Genomic DNA, 26,760 nt, shown 5'->3' on the forward strand with positions numbered 1-26,760 from the left:
TTATGGTTGAGCACCAATGTAAAGCACCACACCAGCAACCACTGAAAGAAGGGACGACAAGTGTAAAGGATAGTGGATACTTCTGGAGAACACAACTCTTGTGTGAAAATCAAAGCAATGGCGGAAATAATTAAGTCATCACAGTTGTTGATAACTAATCAGTGCAGCTATTCCAATACAATAGAAAACAACATGAAAGCGTACAGGTTAGGCCTTCCTCTGCTTCACATTTGGAAGCAATCTCAGAGCTCTGCTACAGTAGCTGGACAGCATCACCAAATATAGTGGCAATGATCAAAATGGTATAGTGGTGACTGAACTTAGAAAAATAAATGTTTATACACAGCCACTTTGCCCCGATAAAGTTAAAATGGCACTGTGAGTGATGAATACAATTAATATTCAAGTAAAAAAAATAAAAATAAAATTGAAAAAAGACGTCCAATCTTGGAATCACCTCCACTTGACGCTGATGGAAACTCACAGGTGAAACACTAACTGACAAATGTACTGTACTGGCAGCTTCTCACGTTACAGTTTATATACAATTTAGAGAACAGAAAGAAACTCCACCAGAAAGAAGAAATTGTTGTCTTTTTTTTGTAATGCATGCTATACACTCAGTTCACCCTTTTTTAACAGCATCTGCACCAACAAAGAGCATAGTAAATACACAACTCGAGGTTGCTTGTGTTCCCTCTCAAACATCTTGTGATATGGACATCGACAGCATTGAACATTCAGTCGTGTCCTAATGCACTTGTTGATGTCTGTTTGTCCTTTTCGGTTTGTTTTTATGGATAAGGTATAATGGATGTTTTTGAAAGGAGGGAAGGGTTGGTCTGCTGGTCTACAGTGTAAATAAAAAGGTTTGGAGCGCCTGCACAGCATTTTATCCTAAGAATGCTACACTGCCTCATTGATTCATGAAATCCTAGTAATACTCCACTGTTTGGATGTACTGCGTACAGGAAATATTGGAAATGTTGGTTGCGCATACACAAACTGACACTAAATTTCTTGTGAGGCAAAAAGTGATTGTTAAAGTTTGAAAAGTGCTACCGACCACCAACAGGTGTAACAGTGGCAGCAAAAAGGCCTTCATCTCCTCCCTTTCCTCCACAGTGTAAACTAACAGACCCCGGTCCAAAGCTTCAGCACCCTCCTTTGTGCGTAACAACATAACAACTAATTTTTTTTTGGAGCATAACAAAACCGTGCAAGCACAAGCCCCCCCCCCCCCCACCCCTCCCTACCCATCCCTACCCCAACAGAAAACCATTTGAAAATCCACCATGGCACTTCATTCAAAATGGGAGCTGTATGAACTGCAGCCACTGGACTGCATATGTCTGTACATCTTCACGGTTTTACCTCTGTTAAAAACTGCTGTGCCATTTTGGGTGTTTTTTTTTTGTTTTTGTTTTTTTTGATTTTTAGTCAGCATAGTGCATGATCGACTCGACGTAGTTTCCTGGAAAGAGTCCGGTGACGCCGTTACAGACACCTTCGAACCAGCCGTCGTCGTTTTTCTTGATTATGTAGATGATGGCTCCTTCCATGAAGGACAGCTCATCCTCCTTGTCTTTGCTGTAGTCATAGATGGCCACAACTGTGGAAAAAAGTAGAAAGTTATTATTACAAAAATGGAAACGAACATTAAGTTGAGAGTGGGGGGGAAAAGAAAAGTCCACCAGAGGCTTGTATTCCCTGTCGCTAACCTTTCTCTAAGTAAATCTTGGGGGCCCAGTGGGGGTCGCCGTCAGCGTAGGGATCGCTGTAATGAACCACTGCGGCCTCCTCTTCTTCATAGTCCACAGGTGGGGGAGGAGGAGGAGGAGAGGGCTCCTCAAACACACCCATGTCCTCTGGGGGAGGCGGAGGAGGCGGGGCGGGGCTGTCTGTTACTGAAAGAGGACAGACGGTGGAGGAGATGGACAATCAGAAAGAGGAAAGAGAAAAATCAAATAGAAGAGAAGTTCACAGATAACACTCTCCTGATCTCATCCGTCACTGCAGTCGATTTCAAAATGTATCTCTCGCAGCAGAGTGCGTGTTCATATTCCATTCCAAAATTCTATACTTTTTCACAGCCTTATTTATTTATTTATTTTTTGGCTGGATTGGGTGAGAGTCCAAGATGGCAAAGAAATCTGTAACAATGATTTGATTCTAGAACTATTTGTCAACATCAACAAATCACAGTGTGTAGAGAAACAATCATACTATATTTCAATAAAAACTAAGTAACATAATTTTTCAGGACTCCAAACTAGCGTACATATTGTCAAAGTCATTTTTCCATATTGACAACCATCATGCAGACCAACAGAAACCGTTCTGAACCGTCATACTGAGGAGAGTTATGCATTTAAATGTTCACTAGAGGGCAGGTTAGGGTCCTTTCTACTCTTCAGTAAGGCAGTCATCTACTACTACTACTACTACTACTACTACTACTACTACTACTACTACTACTACTACTACGCCTTGGAAAGTATTTTAGAAATACTTAGTTCATCAAGTCCAACACTCATATTTCATTTATTCTCTCATTGAACGGTTATATTTTCCTGTACATTCTATTTCCCAACATTAAGGTCTGAATGAAGCCTTCTCCACACTGCCAGGAATAAAACTCTGTTGGGGGGGGAGGGGGGGGGACCTCGGTGTGATCACTGGTAGCTACAGACCTGCTAGTATTGCTGTTCAAACTACAACTACTCATAGCACTATCCAGTTTATTTGTCGGCCCATAGAAACAAAGAATTTTAAATGGCTTAATAGGGGTTTCTTTTTCTTTGTAAGGTCATGTTTTTTAATTAGTGTGTCTCAAAAGGGATGTGTACGATTTTTAAGGCTTCTCCTATTTACTTTACTATGGCCTCCTCTTAAGACATTCACAAAGTTGTAATATATTTCAGTTTTTCCCCTGAGAAATTAGCAGTGGCATTTTAAGCGTAAAACCTGAAAAATAAAGCCCCTGAATATTCCCTTGAGTCAGTTTAGCGAAAGAGAATGTGTGTATTTAATTGTACACATTTGGTGTCTGAAGGCTAAAGGTTCAGCCGAAAGGACCCATCATCTCTATCTGCGAGTGGATCAGTGTTTTCACTGGGAGGGTGATTTTAAAAACTCGACTTGGTCCTGACACCTACAAGTCCAGTGACAAAAGAAAAACTGCACCTCTTATCTAACTAATTCATAAGCCTGCTCTTGCATTGAACTAACTGCAATAATGCACTAGAGGACTATTTAATGCATCTCTTTAATTCCAATCTGCTTAGATGGCTTTTTTCCCCCCTGGTCTAACAACTGACTTTAAATCTGATTAAGAATTAAGAGCTGAAAATGCTTCACTGTATAACAATAGCTGTCTCGGATTTTATTAGTCCAATCCATTACCCCTTTAAGGTCGGTGTAAACACAGCATACATTATATTGAGTCTAAGTGTGCTATGTAGTTGGCATAGCCTGGTTGACACCAGAACCTTCTCAGTTGTAACTGAGAGTGGGTCTGGGCAAGGTTCATTCGCAGCTCATTTCCAAAAGGGCCGTCACCAACGGACACCGCTCAAATGCCTCTGGGAGCATTGGATAGTCCTTCAACCAATCAGACCAACGATCCGGGTGACGTAACAGCGACAGCGGCATCAACGGGTTGCTGTGCTTCGGTGGCCATCATGTTGAAGTTTAACAAAAAGCTGCTCGCCGTCGCTGCGCTATCATCATCGTGTAAAGCCCACCTCAACGGTTGTGATTGGTGCCTCGATTTGGAAAAATTGGAAATGGGCTTGAATGGGCTCTTGGCCAGACTGACTTGCAGAGCAAATCTCAAAATTTGCCAGACGTTGGTCAGGGTTTTCCCAGGCTATAGTTAGCAAGAACTATATTGTCATACTTACTACCCAGTTATAATTTCTAGTGCGTGAAATGTAAAATGCAACACCAGAGGGCGTCTACTGAGAAAGACTTTCGAGAAACTGTCTGTAAAAATTAAGGTAAGAGATTGATGGATATATGTTTACAATGTGCTAATCACTGGTTTAACACCATCAACCTGGTTTAAGGTTTAAAGCATAATCTATTATTTATCTGGCTGTATGTCTCTCATCCAGTCGTGTAGTCGTGTGGCAGCCTGCTTTACGTTTGACCAGACACATACAGACAGTTAGATCGCTGCACAGCTGCATTTCTCCAGACAGGCGGATGGTGAATCAGGACACGGCATCAGGTCACATTTTCACTCCTCAGTGGACAGAAAGAACAGGACGCACGCTTTAAGTGATCCATCACCGTGGCAACAGACAGTCATCCGAAGGGCATGTGCACCCCCCCCCGTTAGAACCCAAATACAGTGAAAGAAAAGGTGTGCCGAGTGTAGCAAGCCGCAGAGAAGAGTGTGACGCAGTATGTGGACTTTGAGACCCTTTCAGAGCATGATGTGATGAAAGGTGTGTCTAGACATTAAAACAGGTCATATCATCTCAAATGTAAATGTAGCAATCACTTTTTTTTTTTTTTATATGTTCTATATGCGTTGTAGCTTGTTCTCACTTTATGGACATTGACTCAAATTGTGATTTGAGTCAATTTAGGTCATTAAGAGATTTATAATTTAGGTCATTCAATACATTCAGTTCCTCCACACCCCCCCCCCCCATTGTATGTATGTGTGTTTTGTGCACATGTGTGGGAGTGAATGAGTCTCTGAGTAAGTGGACTTGAACGTGAAGGGTCATTTTTATAAGTATATGATTTTTTAAGAATACATTCTGCAACATGACATCATGACTTTGCGTAAACATACACGCCCATTTCTTAAAGCCAAGTGGCGTGTTATCTGTACGCATTTTGAGCTATCCGCGTGTATGTCTACGCTGTATGCAGCAGACGGCAGTCTGTAACGTCCGCTTTCTAAAGCCACTTGTTATCGCAAGGCTACGGTTAGGAAACGTCACACACGGGTTGGGTTTAGGAAAAGAACAACCGGTTGGGTTTGTTCTCTGAATACATCCATGGTTTCCAACAAACGTGGAAAGGAAACGTCACACGCAGGACACGAAGGAAACGCCACACGTGGGACACGAGCGCCGCTCTCCTGGGTGAAAGTCCTGTGTTTTACCCATCCTCCACCCCGACCAACCTCCCTACACGGATTTTCGCCCTTTCGTTCTAATTGCTACGGCGTCAATTCACACGCAATCGCAAGGTAATGTAAGTCAATGGAGGCCAAATGGCGTTGATAAACACGCTAAAAAGCGAGTATGCGTCTTGATAACAGGGCAATAATGGCATATGAATTGGCGTGTCATACATACGCCACTTCTGAGACTTTTGGACATGCATTGCACAGCAGGTATGTGCACAAGTGAGTGTGCACACATGTGTGCATATAATGGGTTTCATTGAACTCATGCATGTTTTTGTATGGATTTTCTACTTACTGCTCTCCTGCATTCTGGCCACAAAGCCGGTCAGAGGGATCTGTGGGGTCAGCTGGACCATTGGAGGAGGAGGCGGAGGAGCCACAGACACTGGAGCAGCAACACCCAGAGAGGCAGAGAAAGCAGCAGAGAGACAGAGAGCGATGGAGGTGGTGGACAGGGAGACAATGACAATGACAAGGGAAGAGCAAGTACACATAAAAAAGAAGAAGATAAAAGTCCAAACCCAGAATGGATAAAAAAGATGAGAATAAAAGAAAACAAAAAGCTTGTAAATGAGCGAAATAGTGCAGGAAGTATTGCTGAGCAAGTCATTTACACATTTCCAATCAGTGTTCTTTTGTGCTGCGGTTTTCTTGCCGGGCTAAAGAGGCATTCATTTCTCATCTCAGTCTAAGAATCTACCTCATCAGCAACCTTTTTTTTTTTTACGTCAAAGGCAAAGCCTGTGGCTAGCAATAGGTTTCTGCTACAGTGAAAGAACTGCAAAGCATTACACAGAGCCAGAAACATGACAGGGGGCAAGGTGACGGCTGTGTGGTAGGAATAACAAAAAATAAAAAAAATAAAAGGCATTTACAGGTAGAGCTGCAGCATTTGTGTCTGATCCGACTGGCAATTTCATGCTAAATTAGCATGGTATGTCTGTTATGGTCAAGTGCAACATTTAGTTAAATCACACCCTTTACTGAATGACCTAGCATATATCATCTCCATCTTCTGCCTCTGAAATTAGGCTTTTTGCTGCATTGTCTTAACAAAGGAGGTGAATGCATAGACAAACAAAAGACAAACACAGCTGTCCTCACTCAAAGACATGATGTCACACACGTGCACGCCAGGTCGGACTCATAAATCACATGTAATGGAAGGGCGTCTGTAATCTTGTCTTATTAGTGCGCTCACCGTGCTCTCACCGCAGAGCCACATCCAGCCACAGCTACATCCTGTGAGATCAATGAGCTCCCTCGCGTGCTAGAACTAGCTTTTTGTGCTGTAAAACTTCTATTACATTCATCAGGAATCCTAATGTATCTTTCACTTTAATTAAATTCCAATGAGTAGACAGACATCACGGAGATTGTATGCTGTCCCAGTTAAAGTCCCTGGTTGATGCAGCTCTGCATCATTGTCTCTCTCCTCCCAAACAAGACAGACAGCCTCCTCCTTCTGTGCCAAGGAAGATGCTTGTCCTTTGAGAGAGAGAGAAGCCATTAGAGGAGAATGGCTCAGAGCGATGCCTGCCAAAATTTATTCTACTCCTCTGACAGAAAATATGCACATGTCCTGGGTTTCCCCTTGTCTAGCAACTATTTATGTGTCTTCTGCCCTGAAATGCCTCATGCCTGCCTGCCTGCCTGCCTCTCCTGAACAAGAAGCCTATCTCCAGCTGACTAAAGTGGTAACGTCATAACTCAATTACAAATGGTAATGAAACACTCTGCACGGCAGTGCCGAGGTGGGAAGGTTTCAACAACCCTGACTTCAGTAACTGTGGTTCATTATTCATTTTCATTAGCATCTGGAAGGACTTTCCCATGCATAGCTTTTAGACCCAGAGGGCCGTTCTTTGGCAGTTTCACATAATTATACAAAAGATTGTGGAGTGAAAAAACTGAAAACTGCCAAGAATAGATGGTACAATAATACAAGCTTCCTCTCTGCTTTATTCATATTACTGAAGGAGTGGCCAAAATGTACTGTATATGCATGTTTAATTATATTAAATATGACTATTCCTACACACCAACCATATAGTAAAGCAGACCATTTATAACATACATACATAGATGAAAAGCTGAATTACCTGAGTTCTGTGGGTAGGCGGGGCCCCCGTTGATGTGTGGCTGCTGGGAGGAGACTGAGGGTGCGCGGCGGTAGGTGCCGGTGGCCGACACCATGGAGGCCGAGGAGGTGGTGGAGGAGTTGTGACGGGAGATCTGGCGGGAGATGGTGCCAAACTGGGACATGGGTATGGGACCCAAGCCAGGGCCCTGGGGCACTGAGGCAGAGGATGTCGCCACTGCAGGAGAGGAGAGACATGGGTACACAGCGTTAAAAATCTAGTTACAAGACTAATGTGTGTGTGTGTGTGTGTATATATGTATGTATGTATATATATATATATATATATATATATATATATATATATAAAACCTTGATATAATTACTGTGCACCTGCAATGGTTTTTCAAAGGTTAAATACAAGCTGAGACTGAGAAAAATAAGTCTTAAATAATGGAAAACCTTGATCCCCGCCCCCCTTAGGGATTTACATAATATCTTCAATATTAAGGGAAATTTTATAAATGCAACTTTCTTTTTGGAAGAAATGTTTTATTATTCCCAGTATTGTCTGTCTGCATTTAAATCCCATCTGTTTGACCTAATAAATGTCTCAATCTGAGCAAATGTGATAATGTTTGAGTGATAGAAATGAGAGCCAGGGAGGACAAGTGGCATACAGAGCCTGCAACTATCCGTTGTTGTAAACAGCAGTGAGTCTCCACTGTGATTAGCAGTGAGGTTCCAGCGGCTCGGACCCACCTTGTCCCATACTGGGAGGGGAGGGGGTGGGAACTGCTAGAGGCATACCAACTCCGCTGCCTCCACTGTTCTCCCTGCCGCCACTACCCCCACTGCTGCCACTGCAGAGAGAGAGACAGAGTTAGACAGAGTCTTTGTGGTGACCATTAGAGGATGTGTGAGAAAAACCTAATTACATGACAGTGATTGACATCCTACCATTACTCTCTCATATGTCATTCTGTCATACCAATATTCTTGTCACTGTGGCAACAGATTCACAGTTGTGTGAATATGCTGTATACACCCGTCTGGCACATTTACACATGAATACTGGACCTACAGTAAATCTTTCAGCACACGGTCACATCTGCAGTTACACAGTGTAACAAAAACAACACAAGAGCCAAGGCTTGTTTGGAATGCATAAAAAAACTCGTTCACAGGTCCAAGTAATATCATGGCTTACTGGGATACTTGAACAGAACAGAGCTATTGCTAATTATTAAAGTAACACGTGTGATTCTACTACTGTGACGGGTCAAAATGTCTGCATGAACCCATTACCCATTATTTCATATTTAACACTAATTATAGAGTGGCTACGTGTGTATTTTACATTGCATGAATCTTGTTTGATCCTCACAGTACTAGTTTACTGGAATTGTAGTATGTAACCAGATTGGTCTCACTCTGATGTGGTTTAAGTGATCTGTTTTTCAGCAATGCATTCACACCTGGGCTTGTCTGCAGTTAAGCTCTATAAATGTATAAAAGGTGCCCAAACACATATGATAGGTCAATTCCATGGTACAAGAACAGAGGGTCTAAGCTACCTGTGTGTCCTGGGCCTCTGGTTGAGAGAGGCTGTGCGTGCAGGGCTTTGCTGGCTGCCCAGTCGGGCCGGGCTCGTCATGTAGTCATTGGGCACTACCGGAGGCTTCACTGGCTCCAGGGTCTTGTAGGGAGTGTTACGCCTGGATACAGACAGACATAGCCAGAGTTCATTCTCAATGTTTTCATGAAGTCAGATGAAGTGCTTTAACATGGCCAGGTGGTGCTGGTGTTATAAACAACCATTGTGAAATGTAAGAATTGTTGAACAGTATTAACACATACAACAATATAATGGTACAGAGAATAAGTAGAATCAAACGTATTTTGAAAACCACTACTTCCTACCCCAGGGTACCACGACCAGCCATGGGGGGGCTCGGGGGTTTCTGTGTAGGTGGGGTGGTCCTGGAAAGCGTCCCTCCTCGTCCTGCCGCATTGTTCCCATGTTGCTAGAGGAGCAAAGAGAAGTTAAAATATTGCTTTGGCATAAATCTGAAGAGCTGACACCAGTGTCCCCCCCTGCTAATGATTATTAAGGCTGAGGAGTCACTTAAACCCTATATTTACAAAGCCAAAATTTTATTAGTTTCAAATGAGCATCTCATCTTAAATTTCAACAGAGTATAATTTTTTGGGGGCACACTGTCACAAATGCTTTTCGGTCCACAGACAAATTATAGACATAGAAAAGGAGACAAAGAGAGAAAAAAAGCAGCACTAAGCAGGGTGCCTTTGTTGTGACAAGTAAAATGGGATGTCACTCGGTATATGGATAAAGATATTAAAAAGGACAAAGGAATAATATGTATGTCTGTCTGTCTGTCTGTCTGTCTGTCTGTATGTATGTATATTAGGGGTGTGCAAAAAAAAAAATCAATTCACATTCGTATCATGATTCAATCTCTACTGATTCAAAATCGATTCATAGAATTCCAAAAAAAAAAAAATTATTTTATTTTTTTATTTTACGTCTACTGCAATCACATGGGAAAAGTAACTACATTTACATACTGTGAATCGTTATTTTAATCGAGAATGGTTTTTGAATCGAAAATCAATTTTGAATCAAATCTTGAGTCTAAAAATTGATATCGAATCGTGACATTTTCTGAATCGTGCACCCCCTACTATATGCAGGAGATATATATATATATATATATATATATAGTCACCTATATGTCACCAAAATGTTAAATTGCTATACATTTTAATGGGTGCATGGATACCTTGACTGGTTGGAGTTTTATCATGACAAAAATAATAGAAAGACAACCATCTCTTACCTTGGCCTTAAGCCACTGAGTGCAAGCAGGCAAAAGGGGAAGACAGAAAACAAGATATGCACGTTGGTTAATGGTTAAAAAAAGTGAGTTTAGTGAAAGCAAGTGTGAATTTTAAGCAGTATGAACCCCATCTATTCTTCATTATTACATTTTTATGTACAGTATATTAAGTTGAAAGAGCATTATGAAGAAAAAAGTAAGGAAGCAGAGAAAAGAAGTAGAACATCTAGTTGATTAATATAATAGTGTAAAAAAAAAAAAAAAAAAACGTCTATGAGTCAAAGAGCCCCATGTTGCTCTTTACCGCAACCAGACTCAAGTGGTTGGAATACTGAAAAAGATGAGGGGCTTTCTCTGTGTGTGTGTGTGTGTGTGTATTAATTACAGCAATTTGTTATTATTTTAGACTGTTACATTTTCTTCTGACGATTTAACTACACCAAATAATACGTTTATATTGTTAAAGATATACCACATTATAAGCCAAATTGTCATTGTCCTAATGAAGTAATGTAGTGTTAGGGCTTTAAACCACGAAGAGGAAGAAATAACTTCCTTCTGTTCCACTTTGTAGTCAAAAGTTTGAACAAGGAAAAAAAAACAAAAAAGACCAGAAAAAAGGTGAACCCACCACTGTGCTCTAGATCTCATATATATATATATATATATATATATATATATATATATATATATATATACACACTCACCAGCCCTGTTTGTGGGTCTGTCAGTCTATTATGCATGCACGTTTTAGAGTCTAGACTTGTGTTATAGACAGTAATCAGAATGAAAATCACTTAAATTGCTAGACACACTAGAAATAATGAGCAGTGCCTGAGCTACATGCGGCTGTGCTGACGTTTAAAGTGTTGCACCAAGAAAAAAAACTGGCCAGTAAAGCACAACGAGGTCATAAATAACAGCAGTGAGGCGTTCAGACTGTCGGAGTGGCTGTAATGTGGCTGCAACGATGTCCCCCTGGTAACTGCTAGTAATGCCAACAAAGGCTGTTAAGGTGGAGGGGTGAGCACAGTCATCCGTAAATGTGTGAATGGGTCTTTCCATGCCCAAGTCTGACTTCTCATATATCCATGGGTGAGTTCCCTTGGTTATGTGGATGAAAGGCAGAGGGGTGATGATCACGTCTTGAACGCTCGAGGGAATCCACCACAGCAAGGAGGAAATAGGCTGGATTGGAGGATGGAGTGCTAATAAGCTGCCAATTCCCCACACAGTATGAACACACCATGGGCATGTATATGTATATGTACGCAAAAGCAAATACACAGACAAACTAAATGCACTTACATGCATTCTCAGAATAATTCACATTTCTATCTGATGCAGTAGTGAGTATGAAATGATATCAATCCTTCTGAATTATTCAGACGTATGTGAGAGATAAGTGATCTGGGGGAAAAGTATGGAATGTGATACGCATTTCTGTCTGCACCAACAAAAACACACACACACACACACACACGCACGCACACACAAATTATAACAGATCATTTCAAATTGACCAGTAGCCAGGCAGTCTTCAATCCCTTTCTTCTGTCCTAAAATTATGATCTAAGTAACTAAATTCCCCAAATCAGTCACTCTACAGATGTCTGAGTCGTGTTTTTTAACGTGCTGGCAGCATCATCGTCTGTTTTTCCGATGAGGGTATATTTGAAAAGGAATAAAAGCTTGCACATGTTCCAGCATCTACACTGATCTGCACTGATTTCTGCAGAGATCCATCATTTGCAGCATCCATGAATGATGCTTCATTTGCATAGCGGGCCATGCCAAATCTGTCTCGGTGTGAGCCAGCTCTCAGACGAGGAAACACTGGCTTTTGAATTTAAATCAGCGAATGTTTGAAAATCAGCCACTATCTCAACAGAGACAGACAGGGTGAGAGGGTGAGAGGGATGAAGAGGACGACTCACACAAGCTGCGGAAATGTGTGACACCAGCAATCAATGCAAATTATTGTGCGTACACACTCGCACACAAGCAAAAAAAAAATCCAAAGAACGTTATATAAAAGAGAAGGAGAAGAAGAAGAGGGGAAAGAAGAAAACAGATGGATCACGGGGAGAGAGAATAAAAAAATGTATTGAGAATGAGCCGGAAAAGGGTTGAAAGAATATTTTCCCACAATTCAATAGGGGATGTGATGGTGTGAGTAGCAGCACTTGGCCTTGGCACACAAACGCTTTTCATTAACCTCCAGCTTAGGAAGTTGATACTGGGCATGACCAAAACCTCTGACAAGCACAGCTTTTTTAGCCTCAGTCAGCTACCCACTTCACAGCTCCTTCTTGGGCGAGTGTTTGATACATTTCTAGGTGTTTCTGTACTTAATTAACTAAAAGGCCAGTGTATTGATCGGCTTGCAGTGTGAGTGAATTATGAAAGTAGACAGTCTTGTTCACATGAAAGTGTCAAGTGCAAACTTGAGTAAGTATGTGTTTTCCTGTCGAGCAAAACTGATTAACACTGGAAATCAAGACGATATATCAGAGTAATGGCTTTGGTTGTGGCGAAGAAAGAAGAGTGTGGAAGTGCTTTCTGAAAAAACGGTAACTAGAGAGTAAACAGAAACTAGTGTGCTCTTGATAGGACTATATAAATGCACTGATATTTTGTCTGCCTGCCTTCTCTAAAGTCTGTTTTGTTTACACTCAAACAAACTATGAGGGATTTATTTTTGACAGAATGACAGATAAATGTCTTACTTTGACACCGTGTCCCACATCATCCAGCAGTGTGTAGTCGATGGGCTTTCGAATGTAGCGCACCGGCCGCTCCATGTTGCCCGGGGCGATGATCTTGTGGGTGCGAGCGGTGTTCTTATTTGTGGTCAGGATGCCAATCTCTCGACGTGCCACCTTCTCCTTGTGGATATCCACTGTCTGCAGGAGAGAAATGAAGGGGGACATGAGTGATGGGCTACAACTAGTCTGGCTTACCAGATGCACAGTGCATCCAGCGCGTGATGTCAGGCATTCTAGTCCCTTCTGCTATCTCGGTTATCTATTTTGCAAGCACATGTTTACTGGTACCGATACCGCTTACAGTACCTAAAATTCTGTGCCAGTACCCAACGGTACCCCCTCCGTAATGACATAAAAATGAATTTCAGTTGTAAAAACAATTCCAAACCTATTTATCCAATTTACTTGGAACATTTTGTTATTTGTACTCAAACCCATCCCCACAACCTATTCATTCAAATATGTATTCATTTATTACACTACACTGTAAGTTGTATTTGTATCTTATTCTATTTTAGCCTGATTTAATTTTCTGTCTCTTTTTTATTGCTCTTTAATGTTGTATGTAAAGCACTGCCACAGTGTGCACAGTTCATAGGCAAAAAAAAAACAAATCTATATGTAATACCTGCTACACTCTACACTCACAGTTAAGCATGTCATACCTTGGCCCTTTCCATGTTGCATGATACCAATTAGAAACAGAAAGCAGCTAAATTAACAAGTATTAATATTAATATTTATATATATATCAATTTCACCCACTTCATTCCTCTGTGGTTTTTCAATCCCCAGGCCTCCCACTGCTTAGACACATACTCTGGGTTCATCCTTTGAACTCCTACTGACCCACTATTCTGCTCTATTGGCCTACACCCTGGGGCCCATTTGACAAAGCTCTCCCCTTAACCCCTCGCATGAGGAACAAGTGAAAATACTAGTGACCTCAATTTCTTCTGCGATTACAGTCATTACTGCTCACAGCACCCAGTCACAGCAGGCGCCTAAGCACTGGCCTTCAATTTATGAATGATAGATAAAACTGGAAGGAGAGAGGGATTAAAGTAGGGAGGGAAAGCTGAACGTATCGTGGGGAAGAATGAGGGAGGACAGACCGCTTCATCTCTGGAACATGAGATCACACTTGGGAGACGAGTGCTGACGAGTGCAAGTGTTATTAAGGCTTGAGGGGAGACGTATGAATCCATGACGGTTGTTAATCATACAGTACATATGGCATCATTGGTGCATACTAGATTGTAATGTAAGTCATTTGAAATGAAATCATACATGTGTGTATATGTGAGTGCATGCTTTGTAAGTAAATGTTTGCTCATATGCGTGTGTGCGGACCCACACAGCAACAACAAGGTCACGCGTCAATCCCCACTCAGACATCTCATCCAGTCGACCAGACAGCTCCACTGCTGCAACCACCTCTCTCTGGGTGCTGGAGATGAAGAATCCGACTGAGAGATTGAAAGTCTGATTGGTGTTGTGATGTTGACCCTGTGCAGAACTCTCTCTGTGCCTGATGTGTGTGTGTGTGTGTGAAATATATATATATATATATATATATATATATATATATATATATTATATATATATTAATTATATATATATATATATATATACACACACACACACACACACACACACGTGTATATATAGATAGATAGATAGATAGATAGATAGATAGATAGAGAGATAGAGAGAGAGAGAGAGAGAGAGAGAGAACACACTTGGCTCTTTTTTTAGGAGAGGAAACTGAAGCAACACGCCCAGCTTCAGCTGGGAAGTAAGAAAAAAAGACCCGCCTATTTCCTGCCAGTGATAAGCGAGTAGAAGTGGAGTGCAGATCAGAGAAACAGAGGACAAAAAAAAAATCAGAAGGACAGAAAGGCAAAGACAGTTTGAGATAGAAAAGATAGAAAATACTGCATGTACTGTAAAACTAGAAGCTGATTCTGGTGGACTGTCCTGATCAGAAAGACCGAGAGAAGAAAGTAAAGTGGGGATGGGATATTGCTGACAACATTTTAAGTCTGTGGATTTAACAAACACCAAACAAGAAATGCTGTCACTACCCATCCTTTGTCTATACTGTAATACCATAACAGTACTATCAAGAATTACTCTTAACAATGAGGAAGAAAATAAATGCAGCTGTGCAGCAAGCATGGAACATCTGTCGGTGATGACTGGACCCCGTCGGCTTCACTTCAGCATTTCCTCTACACGTACACGAACAAAACATTGCAACATAATAACTGTTACATAATCATAGACGGCAGACGGGCTCTTCCTGCGCTCTCTCAATCTCATTTTCTTTTGTAATATCTTCACTCTAACAAACATCTGGCTGTCTGCTCACCCTCTGCAGCGTGTTTCTGAGGGCAGATGGTACAGCTGTAATTTTCACAGCTGGATCTATATAGTACTTTCAGCCTCATAAATCTGTGTTTTGGCGATTGGTCTCTGCAGTGAGTCAAAGCAGGTTGTACTTTTTTTTTTTCTCTTGTTGAAGGGTTATTGGCAAGAGGAAAATATGATGCAGTCTGTATTGAGACCAAGGCGTGTCAGCAGATGTGTGATTTCATACATCAATGATCTCATATAGTGTGGCTTAGGAACAAGTCTACAAATTCAGCCAATTCTACAGTAGACATAATGTTCTGGAGCTATGAATGAAACCTCACAGCATCTGTGTCATTATCATTTTTTTTTTTTTCACTCCAGTGATCTTCAACAGGGGTCCAGGACCCCCAGGGGGTCCTCAAAGTCAATCCAGGGGGGCCTCCAAATTATAAATTTTTGAAATTCTTTTCAAAAATTAAAAAGTCTTAACAGGATTCCAACATATTAGCAAATATAAATCCCCACTGATGGTAGGCTTACTGGCCAATAGGTAATGTAGCCACTAATGTAGCCATCCACAGATACAGTTCATCCCAAAGGATTGACTGTTTCACATTTTAGGGTTAACATTAAACCATGATTCATAAAATCATGCCAACAATTATTAGGCTATTTGAAAAGTATAGTATTCTATGCAAAAATTCTATCTATAAATGCTTTAGGCTGCCCTAAAAGGTATTGTAGGACCAGATTAATATGCAACTCCATTTTATAAAATATATGTAGTAGGGGGTCCCTGATCCATCTCTCTTTCAGTTAAGGGGTCCTTGGCTTAAAAAACGTTGAAGACCCCTGTTCTAGACATTCTGTACTTGAGAGGATTTGTTCAATTGAAATGGAGCAGAAAGAGGCACAAGTGGGTCATAGAGCTGATGAATGAGAACTTCTGATAAATAAGGAACACATGAATCAGAACGCAAACTGGCAAACAGCAGCACTCAAGGAAATGGAAAAGAGAGAGCAAAGGAAAATCATGGGAAGGTACTTGTGTTTTCTATTACAACAGAATCCTGAGCACTTTTGGGTTAGGGTTTCGCAAACACGTATTTAGGCACAACCATTCCATTTTACAGTTACACACAAAGAGGAGAAAGGGCCGCAACAGCTCGGCTTTTATTCAACATGCTGTAGTTTTGCATTTAGTAGCATTTCTTGTAGAACTTTGTGACAGCCTACTCTGCAGTGGGCTTTTAAATCCTACAGAGATGGGGCTTGGTTTTGGCAGCAGTGTTTGGCTACCTTCACTTTCTAATCCCTTTTTTGTTTTATTTATTTTTTTGTTTTTACACTCTTTCAAGTCAAGACAATTTGCACAGCCTAAGCCAAGAAAACACTGTCTTGGACACATCACTGCAAGAATAATGAATCAAAGCCCTGGAGACATACCTGTACTGGATGCATGTTAAAGTAAATTAACTTTTCTCTAGATTCAAACAATTTGCAGTGACTCCAACTCATCTGTGTGAGATAACTCCTTTGAGACAGTCGCTTTCAAGGACATAGATCTCCATATTATAGTACCTTTTTTTATATCCTAATGCAGCCATGTCTATCTTATTGCTTTTCATTCTGGAAGGAAAGCATTTTTCATTAAATGTACTAAAATACAGTATTAATTAATTTATTATTTTTTATTTAAAGTATTAAATAAATAACTTCCAGATAGCGGTTACTGTTCTAGGGCTCTAATATTGTGCATGTTGTATAGTAGGCTTCACGGATACAATCATATGGAATGGAGCCAGCATTAATGTTTTAGTTTCACCTGTGCTTTTACTGCTATGACAAGTCAAACAGCGGCTGTGGAAAAAAAAAAAAAATGGACAGACTGGGGCTGCTGTAAGTCTCTCCCTTGACTGACTAGAGACAAAATGTTCTCAGTACCAACTACAGTTAAGTGACCACACTGACTTAAGAGTTTCTGTACTGGGGTGCTGTCAAGTGTTCACATCAGTGTGGTTACAAGGCTAATGCATCTGAAGCAGAAATATCAACCATCAACTGACCATCTAAAGGATTTATAAAAGACTTCCGTTGTTCTTCATTAGACTGCGCCCAGCTGTACTCCATCCTGTGGCCTGTGGAGTGACACGGGAGCTGAAAATGCTAACCAGGCGAGAGAGCTGGTGTCAGGATTTCACTTCATCCCTGACAGGCTTAACGAAGCACACAGGGAGGGGACGGGGTCATTCACTGGCTGACAGGCACGGTGGCCGCACACAGAGGGAAAGAGAAAAAGAAAAAGAGAGAGAGAGAGAGAGAGAGAGAGAGAGAGAGAGAGAGAGAGAGAGAGAGAGAGAGAGAGAGAGAGAGAGAGAGAGAGAACTGCTGATGAAGCAAGATGGACTGAAGAGGGGCTGTGGAGGTTTGGCAGCGCCAGCATGATCCATGCCCCTGCCATGTTTGTCTGTCTTTATAAAGTGTGTATGTGTCATTGTGCACTTTAGTGTTATTATAGTCTATATCAACGACGTTTCATTTACGGGATTGTTCCGGTGCCGCTGGAGGTTCCGCCGGATGTCCCTCATTTTCGGCCGGATGTCCCTCACCTTCTTGCTTTCTTTATGTTGGCATTCTAAACTCCGGTCGATTCGGGAAACATCCTTCGAGCTAGAAAGAACTGACAATGAAATTATGTTTATCTTTTCTTTTTTTTCCTTTTTCTTTTTATTCTCATCACACACACTTTGACAGCCATTTTACTTCCAGAGCTCGCCTCCCTACGTGCACACGTTCTACCAAAACAAGTTCCTTCCCGAGGCTATTTTGCAGAGGCACCGTACCTGCGCCCGGCGCTTAGCACCAACCAAGACGATTGTGATTGGTTTAAAGAAATGACAATAAACCAGAGTACGCTTTTCTCCTATCCAGGAATTTTTAGTGGACTAGCCAGACCTTCCTCCGCAGCGCTGTGGAGATAGGTCTGGCAATGCGAGACTAGCGTTATTATGACACAGTCAATGGAATTTTGAGGTTCTATGCATGTCCTATTTACCCTCCAAACTGTCGTTTTTTCAACTATGACAAGGTACAAATCGGTTATGCATTCTATCACCCCTTTAAGCATGCATACAGTATGTGTATCTTCCAGCACTGAGGTGTGTACCTGGGAGATGTGGTTGATGGAGGACTCCATGCGTCGTAGTTGCGAGGCCTGGATGTCCAGCAGCTGCAGCACATTGTTAGCTAAGGCATTGATCTGGTAGGCAACGCTGGCCAGAGACTGGGTGGTGTAGGCCTTGGTTTCCTCCAGGGCCTTCTTCTTGTCTTGAGCCTGGCAGAGAGAGGAAAAAATGACAGAGAGCAAGAGAAAACGCAAGTCAGAAAAATGATCAGTGGAAGGATGTGTGGGTGGAAGAAATGGAGAGGTTGGCAGAGCAAGGTAAGATATAAGTTCCAAGAAACTCAAGAGGAAATGATGCAATCTCATTGTTACTCCAATCAGTTGTGTGAGCGGGGAGAGAGGGCAGCTTGTTACAGGGAACTGTATTTGACAGGACCGTTCATTCTCAAACTGAAAAACACTGTTAAGATCTGAAGGGAAGTGAACAAGAGTTCTTGAATCTCAGAGGGACTGACTTTGTGGATGCAAAGGTGCCTGGAATTGGACAACAATAACTTCCAAATAACTCAGATGGACCACATGGGACAGGTGCATGGTGGGAGTTGAGCCCAGTGAGGAGGAATGCCAAGACATTTCCTAGGATCCTAAATCTCCAACCGGCTGTGCAAACCATCTGTTTGTGGATACCTTTAAATAGAGATGGGACTGAATAGACATATTTATAGTTTGGAAACAAAACAGGGATAATGCAGCCACACAGAGAACCACGTCAACAGGGGACTGCCGGTCTTTTTGAAGGAAAATAGAAGCAGGATTACAACTAGAAATTATTTTCTTTTTTCATTATTAAATTTCTCATTCAGTATATAAAATGTCAAAATGCCTACCACATGTTGAAAAGTACTTAGTTTGTTTTACCAAAAGCCAAAACAAAAACAAAAATGTTGCTCAATTTACACACATTAAATGAGGCCAAGAATATGCAAATATTTACCATTTTATAGGCTTTGACCTGCAGGTGTTTGGTACTTTATTATACGTTGTCTTAAAAATAGGTCATTCTAAAAGAAAAATAAATAAATAAAAAAGATTAATTTCTTTCAATTAATTTATTAATTGGTTAATCACCTCAGCGCTAGTTGAGTAGTAGGGGTGCACGATTCAGAAAATGTCACGATTCAATATCGATTTTCAGGTTCAAGATTCGATTCAAAATCGATTCTCGATTAAAAAAAACGATTCACAGTATGTAAATGTAGTTACTTTTCCCATGTGATTGCAGTAGACATACAATTATAATTTTTTTTTTTTAATGTAAAAATATGAATCGATTTTAGAGATGCACCGATTACAACTTTCTAGGCAGATTCCGATTTCCGATTTTCTTTGAGTTAGGCCAGCCGATACCGATTTTAGCCGATTCCGATTTCATTTTTTCTAACCACTTTACAGCACACACAAATATTTATTTTCTATCTTTTCTTTAATAGAACATTTTACATTGAAACATTTAATAGATAATTGATCGCTATAAAATAGAACAATATAAATTACTCCTGGTGTGGGAAATTCACACACATCTAATGTACAATGTTAGAACTATTTCCTTCTTTTCACATCCAATATCCAACTTAATATAATAAATATAGCCTTGCAGTATAAAGATATTTCTCAAAACACACATGCAGGCCTGTTTGAACATCAACAGTAACGTTACCTGAAAACATAAATGTCACCGCTCATTTTACACACAGTTTAGCAACAAACTAAACGCTGGGGGAAGATTACTACGATTTTAATGTTGGTTTGGAGCGGTATGCATCCCCACTAACCTGGAAAGCGTTTTAAACAGTAACGTTAATACAGCATGTTGGAGGAATACAGCGTCTTTTTTTTTTTTAATACAGCATCTTTTGCAGCTGGACGTCAGAGGCAGAGGGACCGCAGCGTTCGCTAACATTAGCTTCTTGTCTCATCTGGGGTCTGATAAACAGTAAATTCATCAAAGTCAGTGTGCCCAACGCTATTTTCCAATAAACTGTAGCGGTCATATTTCACAGCACCGCGGTTTTCATGTTCCACTTATTCAGCCTCAGAGGGGAGAGAGAGAGCGGCTGAGATCAGTAGAGAAGACGGCTCTGCAGAACCGTGTATAATTACGACTTTATAACATTTCATAAACAGCTGATTGAGCGGCAGTGCGCTGATCTTGCGCGATGTTAATCATGCGGCGCCAGAGTGCATTTGACCGGCATAAAAATCGGCATATGTCAGACTGACCTGCCGGTCGCCGGTCGTGGCCGAGCACATGAAAATCGGCCAATTCCGGTCACCGGCAGGTCAATCGGTGCATCTCTAATCGATTTTTTGAATTCTATGAATCGATTTTGAATCGGTAGAGCTTGAATTGCGATTCGAATGTGAATCGATTTTTTTTTTGCACACCCCTATCGAGTAGTCTCACATCCTACCTCGAAGTCAGACTTTGGGTCATTCATGAAGCCTCACGGAGCAAGAAGAAGCTGTCCTTTAAGAAGGAGTTGAATCACTAGCTATGCTATGGATTCAACACATTCAAAAAACGTTTGATGCCTGAAAAATGTCAAAATATTTTTTTTTAAATTACAACAAGCGCACCTTAGCATAAAAACTGTAATTAGGGGAAAACAGCTAGTTTGGCTCTCTGCAAAGTAAAAAAATAAAAAATACATGTACTTATCAGCACCTCTAAAGCTCACTTTTAACATATTGTAACTTGCTTGTTTTATCCGCACAAAAACAGACAAGTTGTGGTTTGACAGGAAGTTATGTGCTTAAACACCTGCTACCTGTTTCCTCTATTTATGCTAAGATGGGCTGATCTTCTTGTGGCTCTAGGTCGATAGTTAATGGACAGATATGAGAGTGGTATCAATCTTCCCATCTAACCCTTAGCATTTCGTGAAGCTAAAGCTCTAATCTAGAATCCCATAAATGCAGTCAGCTATGCTTTCCCAGCTGTTACCATGCAACAATTTGGTTTGTGTGTGTGGTAGCAGGAGGAGCACAATGGAACAATTCTACAGGACCACATGCCCACCTGCTACCTTGCAAACCACCTGCAGCACCAACATCTGTTGCAGATGTCTGGTGGTACCTGCAGGTCGCCCCATTCTGAGCCAGAAGATGAAAGTGCTGGCTTACTCAGCATTATCGCAGAGACTGGAAACGCTCCTCATACCTGAGTTTGGAAAACGCTGACTTATGTTTCCAAAGACTTGTACAGACTACTGAAACGCCTTGCATGTTACTGTGCTAATGGGCCACTTACACAAGACTTACAAGATTTAAAAGATATAGAAAAACATGCATAATAACATACACAATAACATTAGACATAGCACACCACTATCTGTGAAATGCATGCATGAGAGGGAGATGGCTGAAGAAAACATGTGAAGTGGGATTGTGAAGTACAAAATTCCAACGGAATCAAACTAATTAAAAAAAGGTCTGCAAATATCCTGCATTGAAAACCCATTTTAATATTAGCCTAGATCTCCCTAATAGACATTATTCATTAAAGGGACTCACTTTCTCCTGCTTTTGAGATATTATGTTTAAGCTGACAAAAGGCTTTTTGTACAGGCTCCAATTGGAATTTCTTTTTTTGTTAAGCACCAGACTCAAGCGTAACTGAGTGTCTGAGTGCCATATCAAACAGAACACCAGGTCTGATACTGGAATATCATGCACCAAATGAACCATGAATTAAACAGCTATAAGAGAGGAAAAACTGTTTCTCTTTAAGTTGGAAACTTAATCATACTGATAGGTCCGTTAAAAAAAAAAAAAAAAGCCTTTCAAAAACTTATTGATTGGCACTTTGTGGTTTAGATATGTAAATCACATACTGGAACAAAATAAATAAAGTAATGTTCATTCTAAGATATAGCAGTTTTTAAAAACTAAATGTTAAGATCTATTTACACACCAATAGCAGCAAAGGCCCATCCAAAATAAGCAGTGCTCACTGTTACAACGGATATCATTCAAAGAGTTTTTATTGTAGTATACAAAGGCACTAACAAAGCAGAGTTCTGCTTTTATGACACCAATCATTTTGTATGCGACAGCTTTTCAAATGGCTACTATCTCATCTAAGAATAAAACTCTTTTTTTTCCCCCTCCAGCATCAGAGTGATTTACATATCAGGGCATGCACTGCCAGTATGTTATTTTGAGCATTTTTGCTATTCTGGTTGATAATATTAATGCATTAACTGCATTTATTAAATATTAAATTAAGAACTGTATCCAAATCCAAGTCAAATATTACTGCTCACAATCTGTGCATAAGCTATGACGGCCCGCCTTAATTCCCTGTTGTGTTTGTCAAGTGTGTTCATATGCATGCAAAATTCAAGCTGATGTTTTTAATGTCCCCTAAGAAATCATTATTCAGGAGAAGCTGCACATACGTATGCATGTTCATATCCCAGGCAATATTCTAGATATTGCCGCAGAAAGGGACACTAAAGTACATGGCTTTAAAAGAAGGGGGGGGTAAAAAGCATCATGCATCCATTTCTCATAAATGTATTAAGAAAGAACTATAAGCACTTTATAAATAGCTTGGGATGCTGTCAATTGAATCACTTAATTTTCTCAAATAAAAATAAAAATAGATGCAAAGAATTAGATATTTGTGTGACAGTTAAACCAAGACAAATCTTCTAGGACTTAAATGGCAGTTCAATTCTATTATGCAAGAAAGTATTTATCATTGTCTCAGTCTTATTCGACAACATATAAATGCAACAATCTTATATGTATATTATATTATATTATATGTTATTATTTGGATGATGCGCTTCCCAAAAAAAAAAAAAAAAACTGGACTTTTTGGAAATTGGTAACATAATGATATGGACATAGTATGGTATGGTATAATTATTGGTTTCATAAGGTGTTGGGTTACATAGTGAGGTAATATGATGAAATGAGAATAGACATTGCTTAAAGTAGCTATGATCAGAAACCCTCCAGCAGCAATTTTATATTTTCTCATTGTCGCCGACGCCTACAAATATACACGAGTTTTGTCAGTTTTGCTCATTTCTAACCTTGCTTCATGCAGCGTGGTACAACATTTCCACAACATGTCAGGGATTTTTTCTCTTGACTTGACAACTGGTATGTGAAGGACACATCAATATCACCGTTGGGCACATCTGTTGTCAATCTGCAGCGCCTCATATTCGTGGTTTCATTGCATCAGAGATTAAAGCAATTCCAAAGTGATGATTTGGGAGTATCTTCAATCAGCAAAAATATGTTTGTTTTTTAAATTTGGAGTTTGCATGCAGGAAGCATGATTTCTATTATTTGTTAGGTTTTATCCACGAGTTTATGAATGAAACCACATACATTTCTGCCTCAAAGTGACACAGAAGACAGGGTCAAGCTATCAACCTGGCCTAACAAGATGTAGTCTGCCAAAATCATAATTTAAATGTCCACAATAATCGAAATTACTGAAATGTAAAACATCCCCAAGTGAACACACAGTATATCAGCCATCTGGTTCAACTTCTAACCCACTGCTTCCTATAATAGGTTTTTACCAACCGAAGCATGACATTTCCTCTCCCCATGTCAACAGAATTGGCCACAAAAAGGCACATGTACCTGTTAGACCTTGAATACAATGTAATAATAGCACAACCTTTGAGCTTAATATTTAATTCATTGGGTAGCTTTCTGCATAATGATATTGGGGTGGGCACACTTCAACACAGAGCTGTGCATGCTCGCCAGTATCTAAGCATGCATTCAAGCAGCGTACATTGCATTTCGGACGACAAGCTGGGCAAAGTGATCTGATGTGTTATTACGGAACTGTGGTTTAATCTGCACCACAATCAAAAAATGACTATGCTGGAACACATTGGGGTTTCTGGTGTTTGCTGTTCTGTCAACAGACGCTGCTGTTCACACCAGACCATTCACGCTATGGTCTATGATGTAAGCTCACACTCTCACCCACATTAACTGAATACATTCTCACTGTGGCAAAGTAACAGGGTGATGAGATGTATTGTGAGTAACTCTTCAAGCTAGAAATCCCCAACATTGATTTAATTTTTTTACACGTTGGAACATGGATCATTGCGATTTTGTCAGAGGGAGATCCCTATTCTGAGAAACATTTTGACGTTGAACATGTACAGAACTGATTTACCTTTTACAGTATTTTGTGTGTAGGGAAATAACACTAACTTGTAATAATGTCCTTCTTCAAAACAGTTACTTCCAATTAAAGTAATACAATTACAAGTAAAACTTGAACGGTACCTGCAAGTACCCAGGTTTGTCTCCAGTTTGGGAACCATTGCTTCGGATTCATACTGCTCCTGACACTGATTTAACATTGAGTCTGTATATGCAAAAAGCACACCTATCATTAACCTGCAACATACATTTGATTACAAGCAAATGATCCAATTGACATGCTCTGGAGCCATGTTTTCAGCCCTGTGGCAAACACATGATATATCTGCATCAGGAGTAGCTTGACTACACATCTAGAGTCTTCAATGACCCTAAGAGTATTTAAGGACTTGACATAGGCCTACATGATAACCACTAAAAAGTAACCTCACTGCAGTTGAGAGATGCTTGGAGCCTACGTTAAAGGCTAATGGCAAAGACTAAATCGTTTCTTTACTCAAAATGCTACAGTTATGAGTTTATATGGACTAGCGTTTACTTGTATTTTTCTAAATTCGTTTTCTGGTGCAATAGCATTCACAAAATATTATTAAGTGCTTAGAACTTTGCTAATGTTAGCTTTTTAAAATGTGCACGAGTAAAATGGATCTTAGATTTCATTCCCGAGTTTTACATTATAACGATGTTATGTGGCCCAAACGTGAGACGCCGGTTTGGTTTAGCTAAATCATGTGAAAAGGGATCATTAAAACGCTAATGTCAAAATGATACAAATGGGGGCAATTCATATTCTGTCACACAGGTACCTATCAAAGAATACCAGTGACAAAACCACTTGGTCATAACAACGACACACCCTCTGTAAGCCCCCAGCAGCTTTCAACACACCGGATAACGTTATAGCCTTTAAATGTGACCACAAGCCAAAACGAGAAAATAACGAAATACAGCCCTGATTGACTAAATCATTTTACCGGGAGAAAAGGCCACTACATTACGTGTAGCTAGCGGTTTGCGGATCCCTTTCGTTACGACCAGCATTTCCTGTCCCTGTGGTTTCACTCACTTCTACTCTAGCACCGCAGACACGACGGAGATAGCAGATACAACCACCAAATTTAACGGCCGTTAGGCATCTCTTACCTGAACATAATTGTTTTCACAGTATTCCGCAACTCGGGACAGGTTCTGATAGCTTTCCACAAGAGCTCTTTTACCGGCAGGGATTTCCTCCTCTAATAGCATTTGTAGCTCTGCCATCTTACATCCCTTTGCATTTCTCTCCTCTCTGTCCTTTTCAGTGAGGCGAGGCGGCGGTGATGCTGTGGTGTGTAGCTGAGAGAGGGGCTCCCCCGCCTGGCATTGTGGGGCCGCTGGCCTCCGATTCACAACCAGCCTGTGACAAATGGCAGCTACGTTATAAACGATGGCCGGTGATTGGCTTAGAGGCCGAGGGAGAAGTGCAGTAGACCAATCAATGATATCTCACTGTCATGACGTTTAAGTCCATACATTTTTTTTTTAAATAATGCTAATAATGATTGTAGTTATAATTATTATTATTATTATTACTATTATTATTATAAACAATTTGGTTTTCTAGTAGTGTCATAAAATATGTAATATTTATTTAATTATTATAAAATAATATGTGTAATATATTTTAGGTTAAATGGTAGCCTAAATATTTATATGTATATGTTAATTATGCGGGAATCATATTTACATAGGCATATTATGTACCCTATTTCTTCACCCCTTTCTATTCATAGCCTACACAAAAATGCATGTGGCAATTGTAACATCGACATCGTGCATCAGTCATCACAATTACTAAACATAAATTGAATATTTAGCCTAAAACATTTAGCCTTTATAATGGTAACAGATAGGTATTAGGCTTTATAAAACGTGTTATAAACTATGGTAATTCTATAATTTTCAAAAAAGATGCATAAAATATAACATTAAAACGTATCACTACAGATTGGATGTGTTTAAGTTTTAAATTCACACTGTAGTCCCTGTAGGGTATCACATCAGGTTTCGGTAAAAAAAGAAATAGTTTACATAAGGACTGCACTCCTCAGTGCTATTTTGCTTTATCAGGAATACTTTCACGACACTACATTTCCCATACATCACCGCGGTTTAAATCTCCGCTGAGAGGGGTTTGTGGGACTTGAAGGAGTAAACGTTGCGTT

The 26,760-nt window shown here is 40.3% G+C and overlaps 1 protein-coding gene across 5 annotated transcripts; it reads right to left on the bottom strand.

Moving 5' to 3' along the window:
* Positions 1-1,432: 1,432 nt before the first annotated feature.
* LOC120568814 (abl interactor 1-like) lies at positions 1,433-25,953 on the bottom strand. Of its 5 annotated transcripts, none has more exons than XM_039816527.1 (11): positions 25,700-25,953; positions 18,386-18,553; positions 12,823-12,999; positions 10,094-10,108; positions 9,156-9,259; positions 8,810-8,950; positions 7,995-8,095; positions 7,255-7,470; positions 5,448-5,537; positions 1,722-1,907; positions 1,433-1,612 (listed from the first exon to the last, which is right to left on the bottom strand). In XM_039816527.1, exons 1-11 carry the CDS (start codon positions 25,814-25,816, stop codon positions 1,437-1,439), a joined length of 1,491 nt encoding a protein of 496 aa, XP_039672461.1. In that variant the 5' UTR covers positions 25,817-25,953; the 3' UTR covers positions 1,433-1,436. The 5 variants fall into 5 exon arrangements, with proteins under 5 accessions (XP_039672461.1, XP_039672464.1, XP_039672463.1 ...); XM_039816530.1 differs by lacking the exon at positions 25,700-25,953 and adding an exon at positions 17,763-17,899 and having other exon boundaries at positions 18,386-18,508; XM_039816529.1 differs by lacking the exon at positions 5,448-5,537.
* Between the last annotated feature and the right edge of the window lie 807 nt (positions 25,954-26,760).

This window comes from Perca fluviatilis, chromosome 11 (genome assembly GCF_010015445.1).
Source record: "Perca fluviatilis chromosome 11, GENO_Pfluv_1.0, whole genome shotgun sequence".
Lineage (NCBI taxonomy): Eukaryota > Metazoa > Chordata > Actinopteri > Perciformes > Percidae > Perca > Perca fluviatilis.

Excerpts from the sequence above, each read along its gene's own strand:
- LOC120568814 (XM_039816527.1), bottom strand. The coding sequence starts at position 25,816 with ATGGCAGAGCTACAAATGCTATTAGAGGAGGAAATCCCTGCCGGTAAA. Across the intron at positions 8,951-9,155 it reads GCTGGTCGTGGTACCCTGGG|GCGTAACACTCCCTACAAGA; the intron begins GTAGGAAGTAGT and ends GTCTGTATCCAG. Across the intron at positions 7,471-7,994 it reads CCCTCCCAGTATGGGACAAG|TGGCGACATCCTCTGCCTCA; the intron begins GTGGGTCCGAGC and ends CCTCTCCTGCAG.